The sequence below is a fragment of the Bison bison genome, unplaced genomic scaffold (genome assembly GCF_000754665.1).
Source record: "Bison bison bison isolate TAMUID 2011002044 unplaced genomic scaffold, Bison_UMD1.0 scf7180017864352, whole genome shotgun sequence".
Classification (NCBI taxonomy): Eukaryota; Metazoa; Chordata; class Mammalia; order Artiodactyla; family Bovidae; genus Bison; species Bison bison.
In genome coordinates this window covers 984,780-1,012,052 of record NW_011494924.1, presented here as the reverse complement: position 1 = coordinate 1,012,052, position 27,273 = coordinate 984,780, and the positions used below count along the sequence as shown (strand labels likewise).

Sequence of the window (27,273 nt, the reverse complement as noted above, 5' to 3'; positions counted from 1 at the left end):
ACTGGATAGTGTCAGAACTACATTGATTTGTATGTTATGTAGTTAGTGTCAGAGTTGGAAAATTCGTGTGGAAAAACATCACATATTTGGTGTCAGGAGGAAAAAGCGCTCCTACTAACTGCATCAGAATACTTAGAAACTTATTTAAAATATTCCTGAACCCCATGCCTGCTGAAGATTGTCAGTGAGATATAAGATTCCTTGTTAAGTGTCTTAAAATTTTTCCAGTTTAAATGATACTCTGAACAAATTTGGTTCACCTGTGAGAGAGATTTCTGATCTATAACTTCAGTTTTGAATATGTAATACTTTTTTCCCCCAAAGCCATGTCAGCCTGTATCATTTAAAAATAAAAATAATTCTAGTAGCAAAATGTTGACTCTTATCTCACTTTCTTAGGACCTTAAGATTGAAAGTGATGTTCAGGAACCAGCTGAACCAGAGGAAGATCTTGACATTATGCTTGGCAATAAAAAGAAGAAAAAGAAGGTTGTCAAGTTCCCTGATGAGGATGAAGTACTAGAGAAAGATGAAGGTAATATTGGTGAGCTTAATAGCTCATTTCTAGGTTCACACAAACCTTTGGCCTAGTCTCTTTCATGAATGGGTTCCTTATTTATTTTTTCTTGGCCCCTTATTTCCACTACCAAGTAATGGAAGCTAAAAGGAAACAGAATCTAACTTGATAATGAAAGTTTAAAAGATGTCATGGGGAAGAACTTGACAGTTGTGATTACATTATAACATACTGATTTAGACTATTGGGACAATTACTGTAACTGGATTTAATTTTTTTTTTTTTACTATTTTGTTAAAAGTGCTGTTTATTAGCTTCGAAGTGCTATAACTACTTCAGAGAATTTAGAACAGTCAGCAGATGGGTTTTTATGGATGTGTTTGTTTCTTAAGTGCTTCAAAACAGACATTTTTTCCTCTGATTATCCTAGTGCATTATTTGGTTTGTTAAATTAAGAAACAGTTCAGTGTGTCTATATTGCCACAAATTCCTAATTAGAGAGGTCTTTATTAAGGGTGATTTATGAAAATTGTAACATCTCCCTAAGGAATACGGGGTTATTTGAGAGCCTTGATGCCTTTATGATTGAGACTGTTATGAATGCAGTTGTGGGAGGGAAGACAAATGTCCTAAAGCCTTCAGTTCTCTAGATCTGCTTCTCCCTTCCCCTTTTTGTTCTTGTATCAGGCCCTACCCCTCATTCTTACAGTCTTTGTTGTCTGTAGCTTTAGAAGATGAAGACAGCAAAAAAGATGATGGTATCTCATTCAGTAACCAGACAGGCCCTGCTTGGGCAGGCTCAGAAAGAGACTACACATATGAAGAGGTAAGACAAATTCTGTTGTGAAAGGGGGCTGAACTGTTCACTAGAACTCAAAAGCAGGATAAATGTCCCCTGAATTGAAAGGGCCATTGAAGTACAGGTTGATAATGAAACAGACCCAGAGAGGTCACACAGCCAGTGCACAGCACTGCCTGATGCCCACGTATGGGGCCAGACAGTCATTATAGTATCATCAGAATCCATGAACTTCTAAGATCATCGGAGCCCCCCTGGAGGGGGACAATAGAGAAAGGAAGTGTTAAAAGGGGCCAAGCTAGTCTGGAGTTTGTTTGTTCTGGGTAGTCTGAATTTTACTTTTCCAGGTACCACATATTTTCTCACAGTAACAGTAGAATTAATAGGAGCTTGTTCATTCCTTTAACTTTGACTGTGGAACTGTTCCGCTTTCATAATGGACCAATTGCTGTTCAGGGTTGAGAATTATTTTCAGGGAGCTCCCAGAACATGTGATGAATGTGTACATTTGATAAGAAGTTTGTTCTTAAAGGAAATGGACAAGTTACGCAAGTGGGAACTGTATATTCCTGCTATTAATAAGACTGTACATGAATACCACTTTATCTCTATAGCTACTGAATCGAGTGTTCAACATCATGAGGGAAAAGAATCCAGATATGGTGGCTGGAGAGAAGAGGAAATTTGTCATGAAACCACCACAGGTTGTTCGAGTAGGAACCAAGAAAACTTCTTTTGTCAACTTTACAGACATCTGTAAACTGTAAGTTGGTAAATGTGGAGTCTCCATCCCAAATGCCAGGTTCTCAGTGGAGTGGATGTTAAATATCCTTAATGTGGACGTTATTGCCGGTAGGAGACAGTGCACAGGTCAGGGCTGGGTTGAGTGAGGTCACAGTTCAAGTCCGTCAGTTCTTTCGATTCATAGGTCTTAGGGCTTGATTTATTAGGCATCTAAAAGTAAGGGAAGGCAACTCATGCTGACTTATGAGAGGATTCTAACCAGATGGAGTGAAGAGTCAGGAGACTGAGTGTAGTCCTTAGAAAGAAGCCTGGAAAGCCCAGGGAGATGGAAAAGCTCATCAGGCTGGAGTGGGCCTGCCAAGCAAGTACAAGCAGTAAGCTTTGGGAAGGCAGCTACATTTAATGTTCTGCTTCCTTGGGTATTGCCAAGACACAGGTGATGAGATTTCCACTTCATTAATTACCATCACATTCCATGCCTGTCTTACCCCCATGTCACTATCTGGGCCTGGCTCTTCTCAGACTTCCTCAGCTACACCTTTATGGGCAGGTTCCTTAGGGCAACTGACCTTATCTCCTGTTTGTTCTTTAATTTCATAAGTAATATAGGCTTGTTGTCAGTAAAAGGGAAAGAAAGTGAAGTTGCTCAGTCGTGCCCGACTCTTTGCAACCCCATGGACTGTAGCCCACCAGGTTCCTCCGTCCTTGGGATTTTCCAGGCAAGAGTACTGGAGTGGGGTGCCATTTCCTTCTCCAGGGAATCTTCTTGACCCAGGGATTGAACCTAGGTCTCCCACATTGTAGGCAGACGCTTTACCATCTGAGCCACCAGGGAAGTCAAAATAAAGAAAATGTAATCACTAAAAATTCCCTGACCAGAGTAACCACTTGTTTTCATTGCTTATAGGCATAACTTAAAAAGTTTTAGACTTTTTTTTTTGCTGGTGGTAATAGTATTTCTATCTATAGAAATTAGATAGAAAATGAGAAAATACAGACCTGCTAAAGAAAATGAGAACTCATCTGTTTTAAGTCCATCATTAAGAGATAGGTAATCATACTTTAGTATTTTTATGTTTAGCTACTTTTTTTTCTTAATATTTATTTGGCTACACCGGCTCTTAGTTGCAGCACTTGGGATCTTTAGTTGCAGTGTGTGAACTCTTAGGTGTGGCATGTGGAATCTGCTTCTCTGACTAGGGATTGGATGTGGGCCCCCTGCGTTGTGAGTGCAGAGTCTTAGCCACTGGATCACCAGGGAAGCCCCCTCTTTAAACTTTTAAGCATCTAAATATTTTTTAATAAATTGGTATTATACTGGTTTTTAACATATTTTTCTCAATATATAGTGAACTTTTTACCCATATCATTAAATAATCTTTACAAATGTTTTTAAGAGTTATACAACATATTCTGACAGTTCCTTGGTTGAACGTGGTTGCTCCCAATTTTTCAATATCAGGCAGAGCTTCACGGAACAATCGTGATATGAACAATCCTGATACGTGTATCTTGGCAGAACTCAGAATAGAGCCTTAGGGCAAAAATTCCCAAAGGGGAATTGCCTAGTCAAAAGGAATGGACATTGTTTATAGCAAACATTGGCAAGTTGCTTTCCAGCAAGTTTATACCAGTTTATACTCCCACTAGCAATATAAGTACCTGCCAGTTTTATTATATTTCACTGACCCTTACTCATTACATTTGGAGGAAAAAGCTTTTTAAAATTATAATAGCAGTACCTAGTTATTGGAACAAACCAAACAGTGTCAAGTGAATAGAATTAAAAAGTGTACTGAGTGGCATTACTCTGTATTTGCTTTTTTTTGTTTTATGTGCTTTTTCATTTTATGCTTTTTTTATTATTTAGAGACCTGTATTTTAAAAGCAGGATAAAATGGATGTACCATAATTTAACCACTTTCCAGTTGGTGAATATTTTAGCTGTTTTAAATTTCTGTTGTTGGGCTGCCATGAAATACTTCCCTTTTTAAAAATAAATTCCAAACAGGAAATATATAGGAATTTGCATAACAGACACCCAAGTATTCATTACCTTGATTTGGTGTGTTTTGACCTCTTGATACTTTAACTTCAGATCCTTTTACTCCTTTAAAAAGAGGGCTTTACAATTACAATTTAAGGCCATCTTTATATATCTTTCTGATCTCTTTTACTTTCCTTCCTAGAAAAAGATCTTATCCTTTAAAGTTGGTATTTACCTTTCCTGTCCATGTCTATAGACATTTACCAGTGTGTATATACTTGTAAATAAAATGTAATATTGTTTTATGGGCTTTAAAATGTAAACAAATGGTATCATATATATCTTCATTTCAGAGTTTGACGAACTGTGCTAAAATTCACCTAACAGCTGAGTAATTACAAAACAGTGAAGAGAGTGAGGTTTTTAGAAGTTTTGTTAGATTTCCATGAAAGATATGGTTTATATTATTCCACTTTCTTTTTAGATTACATCGTCAGCCTAAACATCTCCTTGCATTTTTATTGGCTGAATTGGGTACAAGGTAAGAAACTATTCACGTTTGTATACAGTTACTTACAGTGTTAATGGACATTTTATAAGAACTTCTTTTAACTTGAAAAGATGTAATACACTTAGGAAAAAAAACATCCACCTGATTGTCAGAAGAACTTTTAGGGCAATGAAGGAGGGAAACTTGTTCATTTCTACTTGGCTACTTGGGAATAGGAAAACGGTCCACAGTGGCTCATATGTGAACAGGCCTGTTAGGTATACCAAAGTGAGCCGAATGTCCCTTTAAAAATAACTAATGTAATAATGAATATGACTAACATGTTGAGCCTCCATTGTGTGCCAGACTATTTTGGATACCATCTCAATCTTTACAACAGTTCTGTGGACTGTTAGAAAGTAGTGTTACTCCATCTTAACACATTTGGAAACAGGTTTGGTGAAGTGAGGTTGTACATAGGTGATCACATAAAGAAAAAAGAAAAAGTGTTAGTCATTCAGTTATGTCCGACTCTTTGCAACCCACGAAGCCTGCCAGGCTCCTCTGTCCATGGGATTCTCCAGGCAAGAATACTGGAGTAGATTGCCATTTCCTTCTCCAGGGGATCTCCCTGATCCAGGGATCGAACCTGGGTCTCCTGCATTGCAGGCAGATTCTTTACCTTCTGAGCCACTAGGTCACATAGCTAGTTAATTGCAGTCAAGATGTAAACTCAGGTCTGTGTTTCTTGGGAGCTTTTAACTCTTAAAAGCCTTAATCTTGTGCCTTGTTGGTAGTACAGAGGTAATTAAGGTGTTCTCGTCTCTTCCTATCTAGAAACTCATTTTGTTGGAACTGGCTGTATTTGCTGTGGGGTTAAGGGGTAATTTGCTTGACCAGTGGTAGATATGTGGGCTGTGTTGTGGGAGAATTGTATTTTAAATGTAAATTTGTTACAAACTTAAATTACATAAACTGATGGAGCAAAAGGTAGCAGTGTTTTTCCTACTTCTCAGAATAATTACAGTTTTTGTGGAGGTGAGGTAAATTATAACAAGTGGTAACCAGTGAATTTATAGTCAGTGAGCTAAATATTATAGGGCTATCAAGAAAACTGAATATCTTTTGACAGTGAATGAAAAAGATTTTCTGTGTCAAGCACTAGAATCACCGTTGCCTGGAAATTAAGGGTTGCTGTTCATGGAGGATGATAATAAACTCTTACCGTTAGAGGAGAATCATAGGAGAGGTTCTTGGAAAAGTCAATTTAATAGTAAGATAAGGAATAGATTTAATGCCGCTTGGCTGAATTTTTGTTTACTTTCTGATTTGTAATTTCTTTTCACATTTTTGTATGGCTGAAATTCCAAAGCTTCTTAATTTTGATGAAACCCAATTATCAGTGTGTTTATTTGGTCACTTGTGCTTTTCAGTGTCATATTTAAGAAAATATTGACTAACAGATGGTCATGAAGATTTATGTCTGTGTTTTCTTCTAAGATGACTACAATTTTAGCTCTTATGTTTAGGTCAACAGTTTATTTTGCAGCTATTTTTCGGTATGTTAAAAGTTAAAAGTGTCAAAGTTGTTTCTTTTGCGTATAAATAGACAACCTAGTTGATCTTGCACCATTTGTTGAGAAAACTATTCTCTGTTCCAATGAATTACCTTGACACTACTTCAAAAATCAATTGACAATAAAATAAGGGTTTATTTTTGGACTCTTAATTTTTTTCATTGATGTACATGAACACTGTGGCTTTGCAATATATTTCAATCTCAGAAAACATGAGTCCTCCAACTTTCTCCTTCTTTTTCATCATTATTTTGGCTAGTCTCAGTCCTGTGCATTTCCATATAAATTTAATTTTTTTATTTTTACATCAACTTTTTTTTTTAAATGATGTCTAGCCCAGAGCCTTGCTTTCTCAAAAGTATTACTTGTCAACAGCTACTTTAAAAAAATTTTCTCTTTAAGCATCATTGACAATATGAGGCCTGTGATTTCAACTGTACTTTTGAGGGAGGGGTTGAAATTGCTTTATAGATACAACTCACACATTTTAAAATGTATAATCCAGTAGTTTCTAATTTGTTCACATAGTTAACCATCACCACAATTTTAGAACATCTTCATTAACTATATGCAACTGATCAAAAGATTTGGTCTTAGAATTTTTAAGGATATCTATAGCTCTTTTCATAGTTTTTATATTTATAGTGCACCTCACTGCTTTGCATATGGTATGCCGTCAACAAAAGTGTGATTGTCCTTTGTTGCGTGAATGGGTCATCACACAGTTAAGTTTGTTTTTTTTTTCCTCCAATGGCTGGGTCCAGCTCTCTGTGACCCCATATACTGCAGCATGCCAGGCTTCCCTGTCCATCACTATCTCCCAGAACTCAGTGTCCATTGAGTCAGTGATATTATCCAACCAGTCTTATCCTCTGTCACTCCCTTCTCCTCCCCTCACTCTTTCCCAGCATCAGGGTCTTTTCCATTGCGTCAGCTTTGCACATCAGGTAGCCAAAGGATTGGAGCTTTAGCATTAGTCCTTCCAATGAATATTTGGGGTTGATTTCCTTTACGATTGACTGGTGTGATCTCCTTGCAGTCCAAGGGACTCTCAAGAGTCTTCTCCAGCACTACAATTTGAAAGCATCAATTCTTCAGCACTCAGCCTTCTTTATGGTAAAACTGTCACATCCCTAACAAGACTACTGGAAAAACCATAGCTTTTAACTAGACAGACCTTTGTCGGCAAAGTGATGTCTTTGCTTTTTAACATACTATCTAGGGTTGGTCATAGCTTTCCTTCCAACGAGCAAGCATCTTTTAATTTCATGGCTGCGGTTACTCTGCAGTAATTTTGGAGCCCAAAAAGATAAAATCCGTCACTGTTTCCACTTTTCCCCCATCTGTTTGCATGAAGTGATGGGGCCAGAGGCCGTATCATCTTAGGTTTTTTCATGTTGAGTTCCACGCCAGCTTTTTCACTCTGCTTTTTGACCCTCATCAAGAGGCTCTTTAGTTCCTCTTCACTTTCTGCCATAAGGGTGGTGTCATGTGCATATCGGGAGAAGGCAATGGCACCCCACTCCAGTACTTTTGCCTGGAAAATCCCATGGACGGAGGAGCCTGGTAGGCTCCAGTCCATGTGGTCGCTAAGAGTCAGACAGGACTGAGCGACTTCACCTTCACTTTTCACTTTCACGCATTGGAAGAGGAAATGCCAACCCACTCCAGTGTTCTTGCCTGGAGAATCCCAGGGATGGCAGGGCCTGGTGGGCTGCCGTCTATGGGGTCACACAGAGTCAGACACGACTGAAGCAACTTAGTAGCAGCAGCATGTGCATATCAGGCTATTGATATTTCTCCTGGCACTCTTGATTCCAGCTTGTGATTCATCCAGCCCAGCATTTCATATGATGTACTCTGCATGTAAGTTAAATAAGCAGAGTGACAATATATAGCCTTGACAATAGTCCTTTCCCAATTTTCAACCAATCTGGTTTTCGACTTAATTACAAATCATTTGTTGTGGAAGATGTAATTAAAAATTGAATTTAATGTTAGGAAATAAGGGTAAGTCATTAGGCACCAACTACTTAAGTTTTGAGAAACCAGGTAGTATTGCCCCTATAAATTACCTGTGTCATTGAATATATTTTAGTATTTAAAATATTTGAATATTTACTATTATAAAAATAAATATTAATATTTAAAATGTTTGGTATTTGATTCCTTATAGGAAAAAACAATAATATTTTTGTTTTCTTTCATAGTGGTTCTATAGATGGTAATAATCAACTTGTAATTAAAGGAAGATTCCAACAGAAACAGATAGAAAATGTTTTGAGAAGATATATCAGTAAGTGTGTAATTTTTAACACATCACTCTGAAATGTTCGCATTGGGCTGAAATATTCTGGGTGACAGCCATTGGTTTTTAATGAAGCTAGACAGGCTGGCCTTAGAAGATGAGGGAAAATGATAGTGGTGGGGAACTGGGGTGGGAAGTGGTTCTTGGTAGCCAGCTGGGGGTCAGGGAGTGGGATTTGGATTTCCTTGATCAGACCCAGCTGATCAAGGCTGCTGGTTGGTTCTAGGCTGAAGGCCAAGTCAAAGAAACCTATCTGCATTCAGACCTGATCTGACCTAGTTCTCTTACCTTCCTAATCACTTAAAATTGGCAGATCTGTTCCCACCTAAGAAAGCTATTAAGTTCTCTCTTGAGTGGGTTTCCTATAGACAAAGCCAGGAGTAGGCATCTGGCACGTGTCACTGCTTCTTTGTGCATTTGGAGCCTTTTTTCAACCCATGGTTAAGTTTGTGAACTATTACATCAGATAGCTTGTGTTTTCTTACCTCTAGAATAGCTGGGTGTAGCTAAGATAAGCTTTCAGCTTGGGTTCCAGTGTGGGATTGCAAAGTTCAGTAGAAGCATTTTAGAGGAAAGAAAACCTCAGGTAAAAAAAACCTGTGGCTACCAGGTAATTCTGTGTGTTGTTTCTCCTCAGAGGAATACGTCACCTGTCACACGTGCCGATCACCAGACACAATCCTGCAAAAGGACACCCGACTCTATTTCTTACAGTGCGAAACTTGTCATTCTCGATGCTCTGTTGCCAGCATCAAAACTGGCTTCCAGGCTGTCACAGGCAAGCGAGCACAGCTCCGTGCCAAAGCTAACTAATTTGCTAATCACCACTGATTTTGCAAAGTGTGTTGTGGAGATTTGGCTGGACAGGTTTACCATCAGAGTGGATATACCACTGTATTAAAAACAAGATAGAAAAGCTGCCAAGTTCTTTGGCGTGTGGCTGGTTGGTCTGAAATTCTTGCAAGATGCCGTTGCTGAAGCTGTTGACATACTCATTGCCTACTTTAACAACTGTCAGAGAAACAAGATGGGGTAAGGTGGTGCTTTTTTAAAATCGTTCATAGACTTCTGTAAAATGCAAGATAAATTAAAGTTATTATAACAGTGATTCTTTCAATTTGGTTTGTCCTTCAGTTTTCTTTTCTATTAAAAAATTATGCTTAATGAATTCAGCACAACAGTTTGTGCCTGGGCAGCTCTGGTGAGGTCTCTCTATGCTTGTCCTGAGAATCTTAAGCTGGGTAGTCATTTTCCTTCTCAGTTTCTTGGGATGCCTGAAGTAGACATAGCTTCACATGATGGTTGGAACATGAAATCTGGGAGGACAGCCCGTTTTTGGTGTCCAGAAAACAATTATATAGACTTGAATTCTTTTTCATTATGTGGGGATTGTTTCCACTACCTCACAGCTGAGTCCTCCATCTGTTACCATATGAGGAAATACAGGGTGCTAAGTACCTTCCTTAGAATTTTCCTCCTTATTGGCCACTAAGAGAATCTTAGAGATACAGCCTTTGAGTATGTCTTAGAACTTGCTGGCACACCAAGAATAACCCTAGTCGGGCATCTGTTGGTGAGAAAGTGGTGTGGCTTATGCAGTAGAGAGAACTCTTGATAGTCCAAACCATGATGCTAGAGGACACTTTTCTTTTTCCTCAACTTGAGTTCTGGATTTGAAAAATGGCCCACCACAAATGTTTTTTTTCTATTTTCTGTATTAAAGTCGATTTTGAATGTGATCATGAGAAACCAAGAGGTGATTCTGATTGTGTTCCACTTCTGGGGCCTCCTTCTGGTTCTGCCTTCTGTGGTTTTGGCCAAAAAGGTATTTCCCCCCTGAGCACAAGAGAAAAGATCCTCTTAAATACCTGCTGTGATCTGCCTTGCACTTGCTGAGGGTAAGGGCATAATGCTGCCCTTTCCTCTTTCTTGTTGCCAGACTATTCCAGGAGCAGTCACTCAGCCTTGAGTGTCTTGACCATGTTGTGTTTAATCACTGTGACCCAAAGTATAGGCGAAGTGTTGTAAGGTGCCTTGGTCAAGAAGTGGTAGAGGGGGCAGAGCACTCCCTCAACCCAGTAGGTCTTGAGGGGACTACACACTGGCTGAGCTGCCACCACTGCCCTGATGAACTCAACTGCTGTTTATTTCCTCTTCCTTCTTTTGTATCTATATCCACACAATTCCCAATGTCAGCTGTTATTGCGTGAATAAACCAAGGATCAGTGCCTCTCGTGTAATTAGCGCTTTTGTGCCTATGTATGTGTGTTTTGTTCTTTAGTTGGGAGACATGGGATTTTACAGTTTGGTGACAGATTGGCAGTTTTAACCCCAGTTCTTAAGTCCATTCTCCAAAACAGATTCTCCAGACGGATCGAGACTTCAAGATAGTCCTGTTGTACTATTTGGTCAAAATTGGACTGACTGTAGTAGACCCATTCAAAATGACGAGTCACCCTAGGTTAGCATTCCCAGTAGCATCAGCCTCTCTTCTGTCTACTGTACTATCTCAGACCAGCCATAGCTCAGCTGGAAGGAATCTTCTATGGAGGGACAAAGCAAAGGCCATTGAGGGTTTCCGATCAAGAGCAATGTTCTAGTTTTAAGGGAATCAGACCACCATTTCCAAAGTGTCTTCAGAAACTGTTACAGTGTGTTCCTAATTATGCTGGGGGTTGTGGGGGGTGTTTTTTGAGACCAGACCAGATAAACATGTTCCATGACAAAAGTGAAAGTCTTTTGTATGTGGATGTGCATTTTCACAAGCATATAAATATGCAGTTATATCTCTTGAATTCATACCTGCCCACAGCCCCATCTACAGAAAAGTTTAAACTTTCCCTAAGATCTCCTGGCTCTTCACAGGTCCCTGCCCACTTCATGTAAACAACTGTTTTACCCTCAGGTCACCATAAGTGCTGAGAGCAGAGTTTACATGTTCCTTGATATATTCCCATACCTAGAGGAAGCAGGACTTAGCTTGTGGGTAGTAAGTCAGGTTTCTTTAGCTCCCTTCCCCCCAAACATGTTGTAGACTAAGTGTTTAGAAAAAAATGCTGGGCTGGGCAGCCTGGAAGTATGAGGCCCCAGTTCTGACCTGGTCTCTGAAGTGCATATTTGAACAGAACATCAGACTTCACAGTGTGTTTTTAGATGTCAGTCTTTATAGCATGTGGTAGTGTTTATCTAAGATGAATTTATAATTTCAGAGTTTTAATTCCCATAATCCTATCACCATAGAATCTTTTCATATCAAGAACATTTTCCAAGTTAGTACAGTATTTTTAAAAACTGCATTAAGAATCTATTCATGGTATGCCATAGTTTATTTTCAATACCCTAAATGGTAGGTTTTTATAATGCTGAGTACAGGCCTTGAACAATCTGGAGTAGCAGCCTTCTATCATTCATTATATCCTGTATTATCATCTAGAAAATGAGAAAATGCCTACCTCAGAGATGATGAAATATTATATTTAAAGTGCTTAACCCAGGCCTGCCTGCCTTGCACTGTGCACGATCTTCCTTCTATACTCCCCTCAGGCTGAATTACCCTGGTCAGAGGGGAGGAGGCACAATGGCTGATAGTACTTGTGAGCGTATCCCCTTTCCTGAAGAGAGATGCTCTGCCTTTGCCCTGCCAAGTGTGCAAATCCTGAGGACTATAGGTATTACTTACCTATTTTTATGGTGACAGTTGCCTTTGACCTTGTGAAAAACTGCTCTGCTTTGAGACAGGGTAGCTACCTGTCTCCAGGAGCATCACACTCCCCCAAAGGTTTGCAACAACAGAGGCATAGTCCTTCAAGCTTTGTCCCATTAATGGTGGTGCTCTCCAGAGAAGAAAGGACCAAACACTTGCTGGGTCTCCTGTGATTGCTGGGTGTCCTATCCCTGCAAACCTTCCCTGGTAACAGATACTTAAGAACCTTCTAATTACTGCCCCTTGCTTTAAGTGTGGCTTCTGTTTTAAACAGTATTTGAAACCACTGGAGAACCAGCTGTTATAAAGGATAAGTATTAACGGATATTCTTATTGAATGTCACCATTTTAATGGGCACTTTTAAAAATTATATTCATTGTACAGATTTTCATGAACTTTAAAGTGAGCCAGGAACCAAATTAAAGCCAAAATATTACATGAGATATTAGCCGAACCTAATATGCTGGGAAACAACTTCACTATCATTAACTGTTTTGGCCTCAAGAGTTACGACTGCTTCACTTTTCAGTCCCAGCTCATTATGACAGATGTCTCAGATCTGGGCTTTTTTTTTTTTTTCTTCCTCTTCTGCACTATACAGCTTGTGGAATTAGTTTCCCGACCAGAGACTAAACCTAGGTTTTAGCAGTGAAAGTGCCAAGTCCTAACCACTGGATTGCCAGGGAATTCCCTTTGTGTTCTTCCTAAATAATCATTTATGTAATACATAGATAGTACTGCCTAAGTACTATCCCTAATTTGTGTGAGGTCCTGTTCTAGGAACTTCTGAACTGTAGTGTTGAAGACTCGAGAGTCCCTTGGACTGCAAGGAGATCCAATCAGTCCATCCTAAAGATCAGTCCTGGGTGTTTATTGGAAGGATTGATGTTGATGCTGAAGCTCTAATACTTTAGCCACCTTATGTGAAGAACTGACTTACTGGAAAAGACCCTGATGCTGGGAAAGATTGAAGGCAGGAGGAGAAGGGGGCGACAGAGGATGAGATGGTTGGATGGCATCACTGAAACAACGGACATGAATTTAAGCAAATTCAGGAGATAGTGAAGGGTAGGGAAGTCTGGCATGCTGCAGTCCATGGGGTCATAAAAAGTCAGACATGACTGACTGACTGGACTGAACTGAAAGAGCAGACTGATGGAAAGTGAAAGACTAGTTAGGTTATTGTAAAAGTCTTTAAGAGATAAAAGGGGCTTTAACCTACTAAGGGAGTGGGACAAAAAACAAGTTAGAGCTAAGGCATACCTTGGAAAAAAATAACATGATGCTGACATGAGCAACAGGGCAAACACATACACCATTCTCCAAGATGCAGGATTCATGAAAATAAAAGACGCCGTGTGCGTGTCTCAGTCATGTCCAAGTTTGCAACCCCATGGACTATAATAGCCCGCCAGGCTCCTCTGTCCATCGAATTTTCCAAGCAACGATACTGGAGTGGGTTGGTTGCCATTCTCCTACTCCAGGGATCTTCCCAACCCAAGAATGGAAACCTGAGTCTCTTGTGTCTCCTGCATTGGCAGGTGGGTTCTTTACCACTGCACCACCTGGGAAGCCCAAGATGGGGAGGGCAGGGCTCAGCTGAGGTCCTCGTGGACATCCAAGTGCAGCCATCAGCTGGGTCTCTGTATGTCCCCTGGCACTCCTGGGGAAGACTGAGTTAAGAGGTAGAGATGGTGGAGGCATGAATGTAAAGTCTGAAGCCATGGGTTTGGTGAGCCAGGAACTCATACAGAAAAATGATGAACATGCCAACATAAGAGGAAGAGTCAATAAAGGAAATTTGAGTATGTAGAGGAGGAGAGCTGGAAGAGGCTTGTCACATGAATGGAGAGAGGAATTTCAAAGTTCACACTACATCCACCTAAAAAGTGGCTGTGGAGGTTAAGGGTAAAATGTGCCTTTTAGATTAATAACAGACCCTCAGAGTGGTTTACTGTTATATAATAATTATTTATGAAGACTATGGCTACAGGTAGAGGGATTTTGATTTACCCAAAGCCAATTAATGGTCCAAATGGGATTCAAACTCAGAACAGCTGGCTCAGAATCTTTTGCTGTTCTATTTGTATTTTTGTGGTTTCATCAGATGGCCCACTGCATATACAGTGTCCTTATGGGGCTTCCCTGGTAGCTCAGACAGTAAAGAATCTGCCTGCAATGTGGGAGACCTGGGTTGGGAGGATCCCCTGGAAGAGGGCATGGCAACCCACTCTTCTTGCCCGGAGATCCCCACGGACAGAGGAGCCTGGGGGGCTACAGCCTGTGGGGTCGCAAAGAGTCGGACACGACTGAGCGACCAGGCACAGCACATGGGACAAGATATGACCTGGCCCGGGTGAGCTAACACCTGACACTCACAGACCCATGTTTCAATTCCTTGCCCATAAAAAACATGACCAAATTATCATATTACTACTTCCTAATAGTCTTTAAAAACTGCTCCAAATCCTCATAAAGCACTCTAGCAGCTGCTACTGAATGTTTTGAATTGACAAGTGAAATGAAACCTGAGGTAGGTTAAAAACAAATTATGGTCATAAAGAGGAATTTGGGTTTAGCCATACAATCTGTGTTAGCCAATGGAATGTTACAAGCATAACACAAGCAAAGAGCTTGATGAGCACCTACATATCAGTGCTTACCCGTCTTGCTGGCTAGATACTAGGAGTATGTGGCCCCCACTGTGCAACCACTTGATAAGTGTGTGGTTATCTGGGACCAATCAGTTTCCAGTAATCTGCCAGCTCACTTCAGCTACATGAGAGCCCAGATGAGATAGGCAGAACAATCACCCAGCTGGTTCAGAGCCCAAATTGCCAAGCTACAGAATCAAACACAAATTAATGTTCACTAATCACCAACTCTATGGACATGAGTTTGAGTAAACTTCTGGAGTTGGTGATGGACAGGGAGGCCTGGCCTTCTGCGATTCATGGGGTCGCAGAGAGTCAGACACAACTGAGTAACTTGAACTGAACTGAACTGAAAGGTGCTAAATTTCAGAGTGGTTTGTTACACAAATGAAATAAGGCCCACTTACTGTCTAGGCTAACCCCTCACACAGATGAACAAACGGAGACCCGGCAAAGAAAAAGAAATGCTAGGGTCACAAATCTTACTGGCAGCAGTACAGTGGGTAGAGTCTTAGTTCCCAATCCAGGAAACCCACTAGCAGTAGGAATCTACTAGGATCACAACTGATACTTTAAGATCTTGAAAATATCTAGAGAATGTCAGTCCTTTGGGCAGAATCAGGTATCACGTTTCTTCATGATCTTTTGTTTTTCAAAGGTTGAAAAGAAAAATGAAACCTACGGAGCTCTCCTGGTCCCAGACAGGGAAGGACAGGCCTGTGTGCGCAGGGTTTTGTGGATGAGAACCTCCAGAATCCAGGGCCCAAGTCTGGGCGTTCTTAGTGGCTGAAGTAGTTCTGGGGCTTTTCTGGGCTGCCAGGGAAATTAGGGAATCCCATTCCTACTCATGTCCAGGGTATTTCCTGGTCCCAGGGTGATTAAACAGGGCCTCTGGGTAGGGCAGATGCTTCCAACCCTGGCAAGGGTTTTCTCTGCTTTTCTGGTGGCCTCTACACCTGGCATATTAAGCAAGCACATGGCCCCTGCTGTTCTACCTGTCCCCCCAGCTCTGAAAAGTGAGTGCCTCAGTCTAGCATACTGAGTAGGCCCTGTGCAATCTAGAAGTGTTATATACAGTACAATGGACACACGGCACTAAGCTTTGGGGACACAGGAACATGGAGTCAGTCTTCGTGTCATGTTCACCAGGCACCAAAACCCCTTTAGACTCTGCCCAAGTCCCAGTCCAGGGCAGCACTTCCCTGCCTTGAACAGAGGGAGATGTGCAGCGGGCTCAGCAAGAGCTGGGCTTGACCTTCTGGGTGCAAGGACAGACTGCAGGCTCAGGGACCGGAGTACTCTGCCACACCAAGGGCCCTTCAAGGGCAGAGGCGCTCCCTGCGACCCTTCCTCTGGACACCCTCTTCATCTCTCCAGACTGATCAGTTCCTCAGGGTTACTTCTCAGCCCAGGTCTGGATCTCTGACTCACAGCCTCAGCTACTAGCCTCTCTCCTCTTGCTGCCCAAGATCCCTGTGAAAAAACAAGTGTCCTAAACCAGGACACAGAAGAGGAGAAAGTGGTGAACTGTAGAACCATTTTAGAGCTGGGAAAGACCAGACTTACTGAGACTGAGGCCTGAACCTACCACTGCCTGACCAAGAGGATCAAAAATCGTTTGGTACTTCAACCATGAAGGTGCTCTTGTGGGCACTGACATATTTGACCCTCCCCAACAACACTACTGGTCATTTTAATCCCTATTTTAGCCAGGGACACTACCACCCAGGAAGATCAGTATTTGGCACCCTGGACAATGCTCTCTGGCAGGGAGGAGTGAAGGGGAGAACAGAAGGGCACGCAGCAGACCTGATTTCTGGCTGGACAGGAGGCCCAGGGTTCCTTCACAAAAAAACACAACCATCCCATCTCAGAGCAAGTTGGGATCCAATCTCTTTATTGTCAAGGTCCCCTCCCTGTGGGCCCCACCCCCCTCCAAACCTATAGAAAAACCCCAAGCCTGGGAATGTCCTGGGGAGGGGAGGCAGACTGTAGGGAGACTGTGCTCTGCCCTCTGGCCTGGGCAGTACCAACAGGGAGGGTACGTGAGGAAGGGGTGCTGACAACTCCACCTGCAGAGAATGCGCCACTGGCCGATACGCGTGAGGGAGATGGTGCCTGCTGCCAGCTCTCCTCTGGGACCCGCTGGGGGTGCTATCCAGGGGTGGGTGCCCAGCTTGAGGCCTGGTACAGTGTACGCCTTTCTCCTGCTGGTGGCCATCGCTCCTGTCAGACTGAGAGAGACAAGAGAGAACGAAGGCTGAGAGGAAGAGCCCCTTTGTGCTTTAGGTAACAAGGTCTGGGAAGACGAGAGTGCAATGGCACTTGCTGTTTGCAGACACAGGTATGCCTGTGCCCTCGCTCTGGCTTCCTAACCTTCTGGCCATGAAACCTTGGATGACTCTCCTCCTTCTCTAGGCCTCCATGTCCTCACATGAGTCCCCAGCACCTCTCCTTCAAACTGGTTGAACAAGGTACAACTTAGCCTCCCAGGTAAAACAAACCACAAAGACTGCCTAAACTTCAAGGTGTGGTGGAGCACATACGGACTCACAGCGTGAGTGTGTCCTGCATAAGGATACCTCTGTTTTTTGAGACCTTCCTCCACCCAAGTCTGTCATACCCTGGAAAGGGTCCCCAAAGGAATGGGGCAGAGCTGGTGTGGCCTGGCTTCCCTCTAGCGTGGAGCAAAGCAGGGTGGTAAATACCAACCAGAGAGTGGGCTCTGAGGCCACACAGCAATAGGTTAGAATCTAGGCTCCACCAGTGATCACCTTGGGATCTTGTGGGCTATGTGCTTTATCTCCCTGCCCTCTTCAGTGTGTCAGCTTCTACCTCTATTACACTGGCACAGTCACAACCCTGTGGGGCTGGGACACACAGGACATTTCCTCCTGACAGGATCCAACCCCAGCCTCTAAGTCCGGCATAATCATCACCCTCTGAGGACGAGCAGCTCCCTGTCCCTAATGGGCGGAGCTGGGACTGCAGCTGCAGGAGACTGGCCCATTTCCCACACACCAAGCATGGCAGGCTTTCTGCCTCTGCTGAAGGTGCTCCCTTAGATGCTTTGCCCTCAGTCCTCAACAGGCTCGGCTACACATCACCTCTTCCACCGCACCCCTCTTTCACCCCCTGCCTCTCTAGTCCCTGTCATTCTGCTCACACTGGGTGGTAACGGTCTGTTTACCTCCACTAGACTCAGAGCTCCTTACAAGTGGGGACAGGCAATGCGGCTGGGCATGTGCTGAGGGAACTCCTGTTGGGCAGACCTGGCTAGCCCAACCACGATTCCTGCTCCACAACCCACCAAGCCCCACCACAAATGGGCATGGCGGTATGGCGGGAGACCAGAGAGCCTTCATTGATAGACACAGTACTACCCTGCCAGGTCTACTTCATGGCAGGCCCTCTACTTCACCCTTCCCCACCAGGACCCCCATACCTGCTTACTGCAAGGCCCCATCCTCCACGTCTGTGTCCTGGCTGTGCTCCTGAAAGGAGGAGACAACAAGGACCACACATCACTCACGGCAAGTCTGTCCTGCCCTGGGGCCCAGAGCATATGTGGAGGCCACATTCGGAAAGGGGGAGGGGCAGTCAAAGGGAATAACTAGGGGACCAGTTTGAATAAATAAGGCTGCCTTGGGATTCCAACAGGACAGTCTGAAGGCCCCTTAGGAGAGAAGGACCAGTCAAGGAAGTTCTAGGTGTGGCAGGGGACACATTCTCCATAGAAAGATCTTCTCAGACTGGAGCAGACTGAAAGCCTAGTAGACTGCTGAGCTCCCCATCTTAGGAACATCTAAGCCTTCATTAGGACCTTTATGGAGACTATGCTTCAAAAGAGTAAAATGGGATCTCTGGCTAGGTTCAAATAAGAAGAGACAGGCTGGGCACGAAGACCTTTCTCTCCACTGTTATGGCCACAAACCCATCTATCCTCATACCAGGACCCAGCCACATGAAGACCCACTGATGTCCAGGCTCCAATCTTGGCTCCACCCTCATTATCCACAAAGCCCTGGGACAAGCTACTTGTCAGCTTCTTCATGGGGTAAATGTAACAAGAGTAATACTTTGAACAGTTCAGGGCTACTGTTAAGGTCAAATGGAGTTAAACACTGTGAGCTACAGGGCCTGGTGCTCACTGAGTATGAGGTAGATGAGTAGCAGGCACACCTTGCCTTCAGAATCTGGTCGACCTTTCCACTTAAGATGAGCTCCTTGCCTCAATCTGAAGAATTCCAATACCAAACAGGAAGCTTGCTCGCCCCGTCTTGAGACAGCCTGTGTCAAGCTCAGGCAACAATGGCTTTTAGAAAATCCTCAGGTGGAGCAGACCCCTGCACTGCTTGTGGCTTCCCCAGGCAATCCCCCTTCTCCTGTTCCCTGGAATTCTCCAGACCATGAGCCCTTGACTCTTCCCTTCTCCAACTCACATGGAAGATGGAGTCTAGAATGGGCCTCGGGATAGAGAGAGGTCCGCCACAGTCCTCTGTGGGGTTTCTCACTGACAGCTGAAAGAGCTAAGTACTCTCTGTTCATTTCCCCCTCTTTCTCACAGGATTAGAACCCCTGGCAAGGAAGGAGGGAGCTCACAGGGCAGCCAAGCAGTCAAGAGGTGCCCCCCCACTCCCTGCAGCCCTCCTGCAACCAGAGGTACACAAACCAGCCCCAGCCGCCCCCCGAGGCAGGCCCTCACCAGCTCTTCCTCGCTGTGCGTTAGCAGCCCCTCCTCATCGCCATCGTCTCGAGCCTGTGCTTCTCCCTGGGGCGTGCCTGCCTCAGAAGCTGTGTCTTCCGGGGGGGCCGGCGGCCGGCTGCTGCCACCAGTACCACTGCTGCCACTGCCACCACCGCTGCCGCTGCCACTGCTACTCTCGCCCTTTTTTTTGCCATCTTCAGGGGAAGGGATGAGGAAGGGAGAATAAAACTCAACCGGGGGCACCTGCCCAGGGTAGCACCTTGGTAGAACCAAGGCCTCAGCAAGGTGGGTCCAGGTGGGATCAGAGGCCACAGCCCCTTATCTGCCCCGTGCACCATCCTCCCCATCCTGCCCTGTGCCCCTGCTCACTGATCTGGGCAAGGACCCTTGGAAGCTGACCTGGATTGGCCTTTTGCTCCTCGGCAATCTGCTCCAAGCGCCCCAGCAGGGCATCAATGTTGGACTTGATCTGGGTCAGCTCTGTCTTGATGGTCTGCAGCTCACTGCTCTTTACTGAGAGTGGAGGAAGTACAGGGATGTCAACTGAGGGCAGGGAGCTTGACGCTAACACTAGACCTTAGCCCCATTCTGTCAAGCAGGAAGATAGGCCAATGGCAGAAATGGTCCTAATCCATGGTCTTTTTCTGGCCAGGGAGAGGCCAGAGCTGCCTGTGGCACCCCCTGAGACTTTCTGAAGGCCATTCCTACAGTGACCGGCCTGGATTTCCTCCCCACCCCCATGAAAGGGACAGGGATGGATAAAATGGAGGTGTGTGGTGTGTACCTCTGTGTGCACCTGAGCAAGAGTGTTTCTCTGCTTATATTATAGGATGGTATCTGTCTTTCAAGGTGTATAAATGTGAGTGCTTTACAATCAGATTTCCTGAGTGCCTGACCACATGTGCACATGTCCTGACTAAAAGATGACACCATTTCCTCACTGAACTCCAAGTCACAGCACTGGACACAGCCCCACCTCCACAAATGTCAGTCTTTTCCTCTTAGAAATGCATGAAAATACTCACTTGGTTGTATTAGAGCAGCAGAACTGTGCGAGATTTGTTCCTTTATCTATTTTCCAATGTAAAAAAATGCGATTCTATTATTTTTCTAATGACAAAATGAAAATTATCTAGGAAGAAGATAGAGTCACTCACACTTGATCTTGGCCGTGCCGGTGGTGATGGCTGTGGAGCGGGCAAAGAGCTTGACAGGTATGGTGGTTTTGACACGTCGGACCAAGGGGACGGTGACCCGGGGTCGCTTCACAGGAACTGCTCTGGGCACCGGCACTGGTGACAGGCGGCCCCGATAGTCGAAGAGCCTGTGAGAGCAAATGGGCCAGAGGCTGCAGCATGGCCTGTGGCCAGCAGGGGGCACTGTGGCCTTAGACCAACACATGTAGGGCTGGTGAAGGGCTGGGCAGCCTGCACTGCATACCTTTGCCTGCTCCCAGTTAAGTCCTGAGGGTGAAGAGAAAGGCCTTTCTGGACCTCAACAGCTACTGGAATCCTTACGACATCCACCTTTCCTACCATCCAGGCTGAGTAAGGATAGGGGAGGTGACAGGGGTTTACAGCCCCATTCAACAGAGGAACGAACTGAGAACTGCCCCCAGACAGACTTCCTAGATCACCCTAAGGCCTGCTCTACTACTTGACTTGCCTTCTGCCCAGTCAGCTGCACCCTAAGCTCTGGTCACAGTTTGCAAATCTCCTAAAGCAGTACAAATGCCCAGCTGGACAGAGGTGTAGGAGTGGGAGTCAATTCCTCAGCCTGCCTGAGCCTCAGTTCTCCTACATGCCTAGTGAGGATGACCACCCCAAATTCTGTCCTCCCACATCCCCACAAGACTGCCGTGAGGATAGAACATGAGAGAACTTAGAATAAAACACACATGTTAGAAAGTGTGATAGGTGAAAGGCTATCGAGTTGACCCTCAACTTGATGGGTCTATGACCTCAGAGGCATGAGGCTGGACTCCAAGCCCCTTTCCTCATTCTGGGCTTCAAATCACCATATCCTTCTCACTCCACTTAGGAGATGGAGGGGCTGGAGGCCCAAGGGAGTATCAAGGTTGAGCAGCTCAGTCAGACCCTCTGTCCCAGACAGTATGCCGCCCCCCCGGACGCCATCACCCAGCCCTTTCCAGGAGGAGCCCTTTCCAGCCTCAGAAGCTCCGTAGGCTGAGTAGGGGTTTGTCCCACCACTGGGGCTCCTACCACCTCCCTGCAGGATCACTGTCCTGATGACAGCCAGGAAACCTGCCGACAGGACGCAATGCAATGACCCATGCCTGGGTAACTCCTTTGTTTAGGGAGCTCCTGCCCTGGGGTGATGATGGCTGGAGATGGAGAGTCTCTGGGAATGGATCCAGTCCCGGACCCTGCATTTCTGCCCCTAAGGGGAGGGGGCGGCTCTGGCCTTGGTCAGAATCTCTGAACCACAGAATCCCAGAGCTGGAAGAGCCCTGAGGGATCACTTGATGCAAGCCCATTTCAGACTGGGAGGGGATGTGCCCAAAGTCATGTAATTCATTCAGTGGCAGAGCTGAGATTAGCACCCAGGTCTTCTGACTCCCAGGCAAGAGCACTTTCTACCACACTGCACTGTCTCCTGAATCCTCTCACAGGTGAGAAACCTGAGGATCAGAGAGGTTCTGTTCTTCCTGGACAGCCTGGGGAAGGCTGAGAGGGTGGGAGGGAGACAGAGAAGTGGAAGGAGAAGTTTGGGCCAGCCCCCACCATGATTTCCACAAGAATGTCGCTGGTGCCATGGAGGTTGGGGTCTGGGTGGGTTTGGGGGTAGGTCTAGCCTACCAGGCACTAATTCAGAATTCCCAAGGAGGGCTGGCCTCCTGGGTATAAATACAAGGCTAAGTGGCTCAGGCTGAGTTCTGAGGTACCTTCAGCTGGCTGGGCACTCAGGGAGTTAATAAGGAAACTGCACAGCAGTGTGAGGGCTCAAATTCCCTGCACCTGGTTCTGTACTCCCACTTGCTACATTTATATGTCCCTTGGCTGTCCAGTCCCATCAAGTCTCACCCCAGGATCAGGAGGAGGAGGGGCAGTCAGAGGGCTAGGAGACAGCATGGGCCGGGGAGACCTCTGGCCTGGGCACCTACACAACTGGACCCTAGTCCCAGCTCTGCCACCAATTTGTGGAGCAGCCCTGTGAAGATGACTATCCACAACTCTGGGCCTCAGTTCCCACTTGGAGGACTGAGTGGGCTGCACCAGCAATCTCTCAGAACCCTTCCAGCTTGGCTGCTTCATGCCTGGGCACGCCCCTCCCCCGCTCACCTGTCGTAGAAGTCGTCCCGGTAGTAATCATAGTCAAAGCTGTAGCCACTGGGGAGACAAAGGGGAGAGGGCCGGGGCTTAGAGATGGCCACTCAGCCCACTCTCCACAGGCCCTCATCTCCAAACACCTCCCCAAATTCTAGGCTTGGCATCCCATTACCACCAAATCTCCCTCTGTGGAAAGAGGGACCATCCCACCTAGACAGAGACAGACAAACAAGACAGAGCGCCCCACCTGTATATGGCAGATGCTGCTCTCTTTAGCCCCTTGGGTCTGTTGGGCTTCGGTTCTCCAGCCATGTTGATGTCTGTATGGAGGGAAGAGGCAGAGTCAGATGCTGATATATTGTCAGTGCCCATACACCGATCACCCCCATGGACATGTACAGCAATGTAAGTGGTTTACACAAGATGCACATGGATTGTACTCCCTAACATGGACAACAGAGGTCTTCACAAATAGACTCATACATATGTTCATATGTATGAACTTATAACATGTTCATATACATTCAGACACATGCAGGCTTACAATCATACATGTACACACACAATGTACATCAATTTATATGCATTCCCAAGCTCTCTCACATAAGCACAGACATCAAACACACACCCTCACACATATGTTCACGTATCCAGGAAATAAGATCACACACTCAACTTCACTCACACTTGGCTCCAGCATCCCATATGTAACTGCCCATATGCAAATAAGCCGGTGCACATTCACACCAACCTTTCACTGAACATCTTTATGCCTAGAGTTCAACAAATCTCAGGAACTCAATAAACACTTGGTAAATGAATATATGTACATCTGAACCACACCAAAGAAGAACCACACCAAAGAGGTCACAGGGTAACTGCAAGTAATGTTTGCTCTAAAACAGTATCATATTATGTGCAGTCTGATCCAGACATGGACCATGGCTGTCTTTATTGGAATCAGCCATTTTTAAAAATGAGTTAAACCTCACTGAGCACTAAGGGTGGCATGCAATATTGAATAATTACAAGACTCCACACTGAAGTACATTCTGATACTTGAAAAAAGCTGGCTGGGCTCTACATATATACCCAGAAAGTAAGGAGTGTGTCCACATATGTTCTCCACGTGACTAGTTGCATCCACATACCACATATTCAGCAATACACATATACATATCCCTTCTCAAACATACACAAATACACAGAAGTAAGTGAACATATACAAACGCTATACATGCTTCCAATGTGGCCACATCACACGCTTGTAACACCAAGACCAAGCTTCACCTTATGCTGCCCTCCTCCTGGCTCTCAGAACAGGTTCTAACCCGAGCCAAAAGCAGCCCAGTGTAAGAGGCTGTGCTAGTCCACTCTCCCCTTTCTCTGGGGATCTGCATTTTTTAAGTGGAACCCTTTCACTGTGAAAACAGGGACAGAAGTGTTCGCCTGAAACTTCTCAAATTCTCCATACAGGCACTGCCATAACTTAAATATAATTAATTTATTAACTATTTAAGTTAAAACATCTCAGACAGGGGTAGTGGGTTATGGGGGACAAGACAAAAAACAGGATAAGAGGGGAGCTAAAGAACGCGGGTCAGCACCTGCCCAGGAGAAATCCCGGGGCAGGGCCATGAAGAGATGCTTACCCAGGGTCTGGCCGGCCAGCACTCGCCCATTCTCTCCCACTACAGCTGCCCGGGCATGGCGCTCATTGGCATATTGGACAAAGGCATAGCCCTTGTGCACAGAACAGCCGGCCACACGGCCATACTTGGAGAAGATGGTCTCCACGTCTGACTTCTTCACCACAGCTGTGTTGAGGTTTCCAATGAAAACCCGAGAGTTGATGGATTTGGGGTCATTCTTATTGGTTACGTTGCTCGTCTGGATCTTCAAGGACATGTTGGCCACCTGAAGAAAGAAAGCCACTGTGAGTCTAGGATCTGAATTGGGTTCATGGGCTGCTCATGACCCACAACCTGGCTACACTGGATGACTTTGTTCCTTCCTACGCACATGCCCCATCACATCCAACCTCCCCATCTGTGCTTGTTTCACTGGCTGGTGACCTCATACAGGTGCTTTACCTATGTTCTATTATATGGTGCTGATGTGATGAGCAGAACCAGGACATTTTACATGGGAGGAAATGCAGTCAGAGGTCACAATGCCAGTGAATAACAGGACAGGAGTTTGAACCCTGACTGCTTGACTCAATTCTTCTTTTGAAATTAAGGTTACACACTGGTTTATAACATTACAAAAATGTCATATTGACTTCAATTCTTTCAAACCCACTCCTTCTTTAAGGCTAATTTTGAATGTTGCCCCTTGCAGGATCTAAATTTGAAGATCTCCCACAGTTTTTCTTCTGTTCCTTCAATGTAGAACCACACCAAAGAGGTCACAGGGTAATTGCAAGTAATGTTTGCTCTAAACAGTATCATATTACGTGCAGTCTGATCCAGACATGGACCATGGCTGTCTTTATTGGAAACAGCCATTTTTAAAAAGTGAGTTAAACCTTACTGAGCACTAAGGGTGGCATGCAATATTGAATAATTACAAGACTCCGTATGTGATATCATTATCATTCATATTTTACAAAAACAGACTCCAGCAAGTTCATTAACCTGCCAGGAATAGGCATTCAAACCTAGGTCACTGGTCCATAAAGCCCATCTGTATCAAATTTATCACTCTCCTTCCCAGTGTTAAATCCAAGTTAAATACAGTTGAACCAATTATGGGTTTCAACTGAATGGGTCCATTTTTATGTAAATGTTTTTTAATAGTAAATATTACAGTACTGCCTATGGCCCATGGTTCCCGTGGTTGGTTGAATCCACAGGTGTGGAAGAACTGGATATGGAGGAGGCAGACTGTAAATTATACACAAATTAAACCCTGTACTGTTTAAGGGTTGACTGTACTACAGTAAGTCAGCACATTTATCTGAGAATTGTTTTTAACAAATTAATTTTTAGAGTTATCCATTTTACACTTACTATTCAGATTCTGTTCTCGTTGCTTACAGATGATACTTTCTCTGCCCTTTGCTCTCTACACTCAGGCAATGTTTTTTATCCCAAAGGGTTGTACAAATCTCTCCTACTCCCCTTTCTGGACAGGTTAGAATCTAGGCACAGGCTCCAAAGGGAAAAGGAGGTTCAGTTCCAGTAGGAAAGGCCTTGGCATTTATATTCCTGGCCCAGTGTTCTGCTTACTGGCATGGGTTGGTGCAACTCCCTTTTGGAACACTCCTATCTTGAATTTGACCCTAAAACTATTGGATAAAGCGCTTAGCCCCAGTAGCTGTTACCCAAGCTGGTGGGGGATCTTCTGTCCTTTCTCTTCTCTGTGCCAAGGATCAGACCAATGAAACTGTGAACACTGGTCAGGTATTTAGCAAATTTTCCGGCGGGCTATGAAGGGGATTCCTTGGCACATTTTTCCCACTGCTTTTTCCTCCTGCCCTTCAGCTCTCTCCCGGGACTCAAGCCCAGCCAAAGCTAATGAAACTCAGGCTCTGGTGTCTCATTGCAAAAATTCATTGAGAGACAAAGCGGTAAGAGGTGGATTTGTTAGGATCCAGAGAAAAGCCACTCTTCAGGGTGTGAACCATTGCCGAGGGCAAGGGCTGGGGCCATGGTATTAGGCCTGGCTAGCAATGGCAACCCACTTCAGTACTCTTGCCTGGAAAATCCCATGGACGGAGGAGCCTGGTAGGCTGCAGTCCATGGGGTCGCTAAGAGTCAGACACAACTGAGCGACTTCACTTTCACTTTTCACTTTCATGCACTGGAGAAGGAAATGGCAACCCACTCCAGTGTTCTTCCCTGGAGAATCCCAGGGACAGGCGAGCCTGGTGGGCTGCCGTCTCTGGGGTCGCACAGAGTCGGACACGACTGAAGTGACTTAGCAGTAGCAGTAGCTAAAGAACCACCAACCAGTATGCATAAATCAGCTTAAACTAACCATAAACACCTGCCTATTTACTTAATATTTGGGGGGAACAGGGAACTTCTTTTTAGTGAATTAGAGAGGAGCTGAGTATAAGCTGGGAGATCTGTATCTTTTGTCCCACTAGGGTAAAAAGGCCCTTTCTCCTCAATCCTCCCAGCTTAAAAGTTGGCACTTTCTGACCAGCAGATGGCACTGTTTGCAAGGAAACTGCAAGCTGGGCTTCAGAGATTCTGGAGAAGAACCTGCTCCTATAGTAGTTCTTAACAGTAGCAAGGATATGCTGGGATCAAGTGTGCATCATCACAGGGAAAGATGAGGGGCTGAGAGGGCACTGCTACTGATGAAGAGCCTGGTGCCAGCTTTGGAACTAGCCTGGAAGGACAGACTCTCTTGTTACTCAGTTTGCCTTTGCATCCAGTCATCAATATTTATCAACCTAACCAGTGAGGGACACATAAAGAGATTACCCACGAAAACACTTAACATACTGTTTCTATGAAGAAGGAAATGCTCAATGTATGTG

The 27,273-nt window shown here is 44.7% G+C and overlaps 2 protein-coding genes across 7 annotated transcripts in view; one reads left to right on the top strand and one right to left on the bottom strand.

Moving 5' to 3' along the window:
* The window catches only part of EIF2S2 (eukaryotic translation initiation factor 2, subunit 2 beta, 38kDa), an 18,748-nt gene extending 9,218 nt beyond the window's left edge, over window positions 1-9,530 (top strand). The window contains exons 4-9 of the mRNA XM_010854871.1: window positions 400-535; window positions 1,243-1,343; window positions 1,931-2,079; window positions 4,532-4,588; window positions 8,325-8,410; window positions 9,060-9,530. Coding sequence (XP_010853173.1) covers window positions 400-535; window positions 1,243-1,343; window positions 1,931-2,079; window positions 4,532-4,588; window positions 8,325-8,410; window positions 9,060-9,235 — 705 coding nt within the window. The 3' untranslated portion in view covers window positions 9,236-9,530. The remainder of the gene's footprint in view (window positions 1-399; window positions 536-1,242; window positions 1,344-1,930; window positions 2,080-4,531; window positions 4,589-8,324; window positions 8,411-9,059) is intronic.
* Window positions 9,531-16,660: 7,130 nt separating this feature from the next.
* Window positions 16,661-27,273, bottom strand: part of RALY (RALY heterogeneous nuclear ribonucleoprotein) — a 90,513-nt gene continuing 79,900 nt past the window's right edge. For 5 of the 6 annotated variants that reach the window (XM_010854869.1, XM_010854865.1, XM_010854868.1 and 2 more), the window contains 8 exons: window positions 24,431-24,695; window positions 23,026-23,098; window positions 22,791-22,838; window positions 20,646-20,812; window positions 19,888-20,001; window positions 19,486-19,682; window positions 18,226-18,274; window positions 16,661-17,014 (listed from right to left, as the gene is read on the bottom strand). In XM_010854869.1, coding sequence (XP_010853171.1) covers window positions 18,230-18,274; window positions 19,486-19,682; window positions 19,888-20,001; window positions 20,646-20,812; window positions 22,791-22,838; window positions 23,026-23,098; window positions 24,431-24,686 — 900 coding nt within the window. In that variant the 5' untranslated portion in view covers window positions 24,687-24,695 and the 3' untranslated portion in view covers window positions 16,661-17,014; window positions 18,226-18,229. The remainder of the gene's footprint in view (window positions 17,015-18,225; window positions 18,275-19,485; window positions 19,683-19,887; window positions 20,002-20,645; window positions 20,813-22,790; window positions 22,839-23,025; window positions 23,099-24,430; window positions 24,696-27,273) is intronic. The other variant, XM_010854870.1, reaches the window with a different exon arrangement.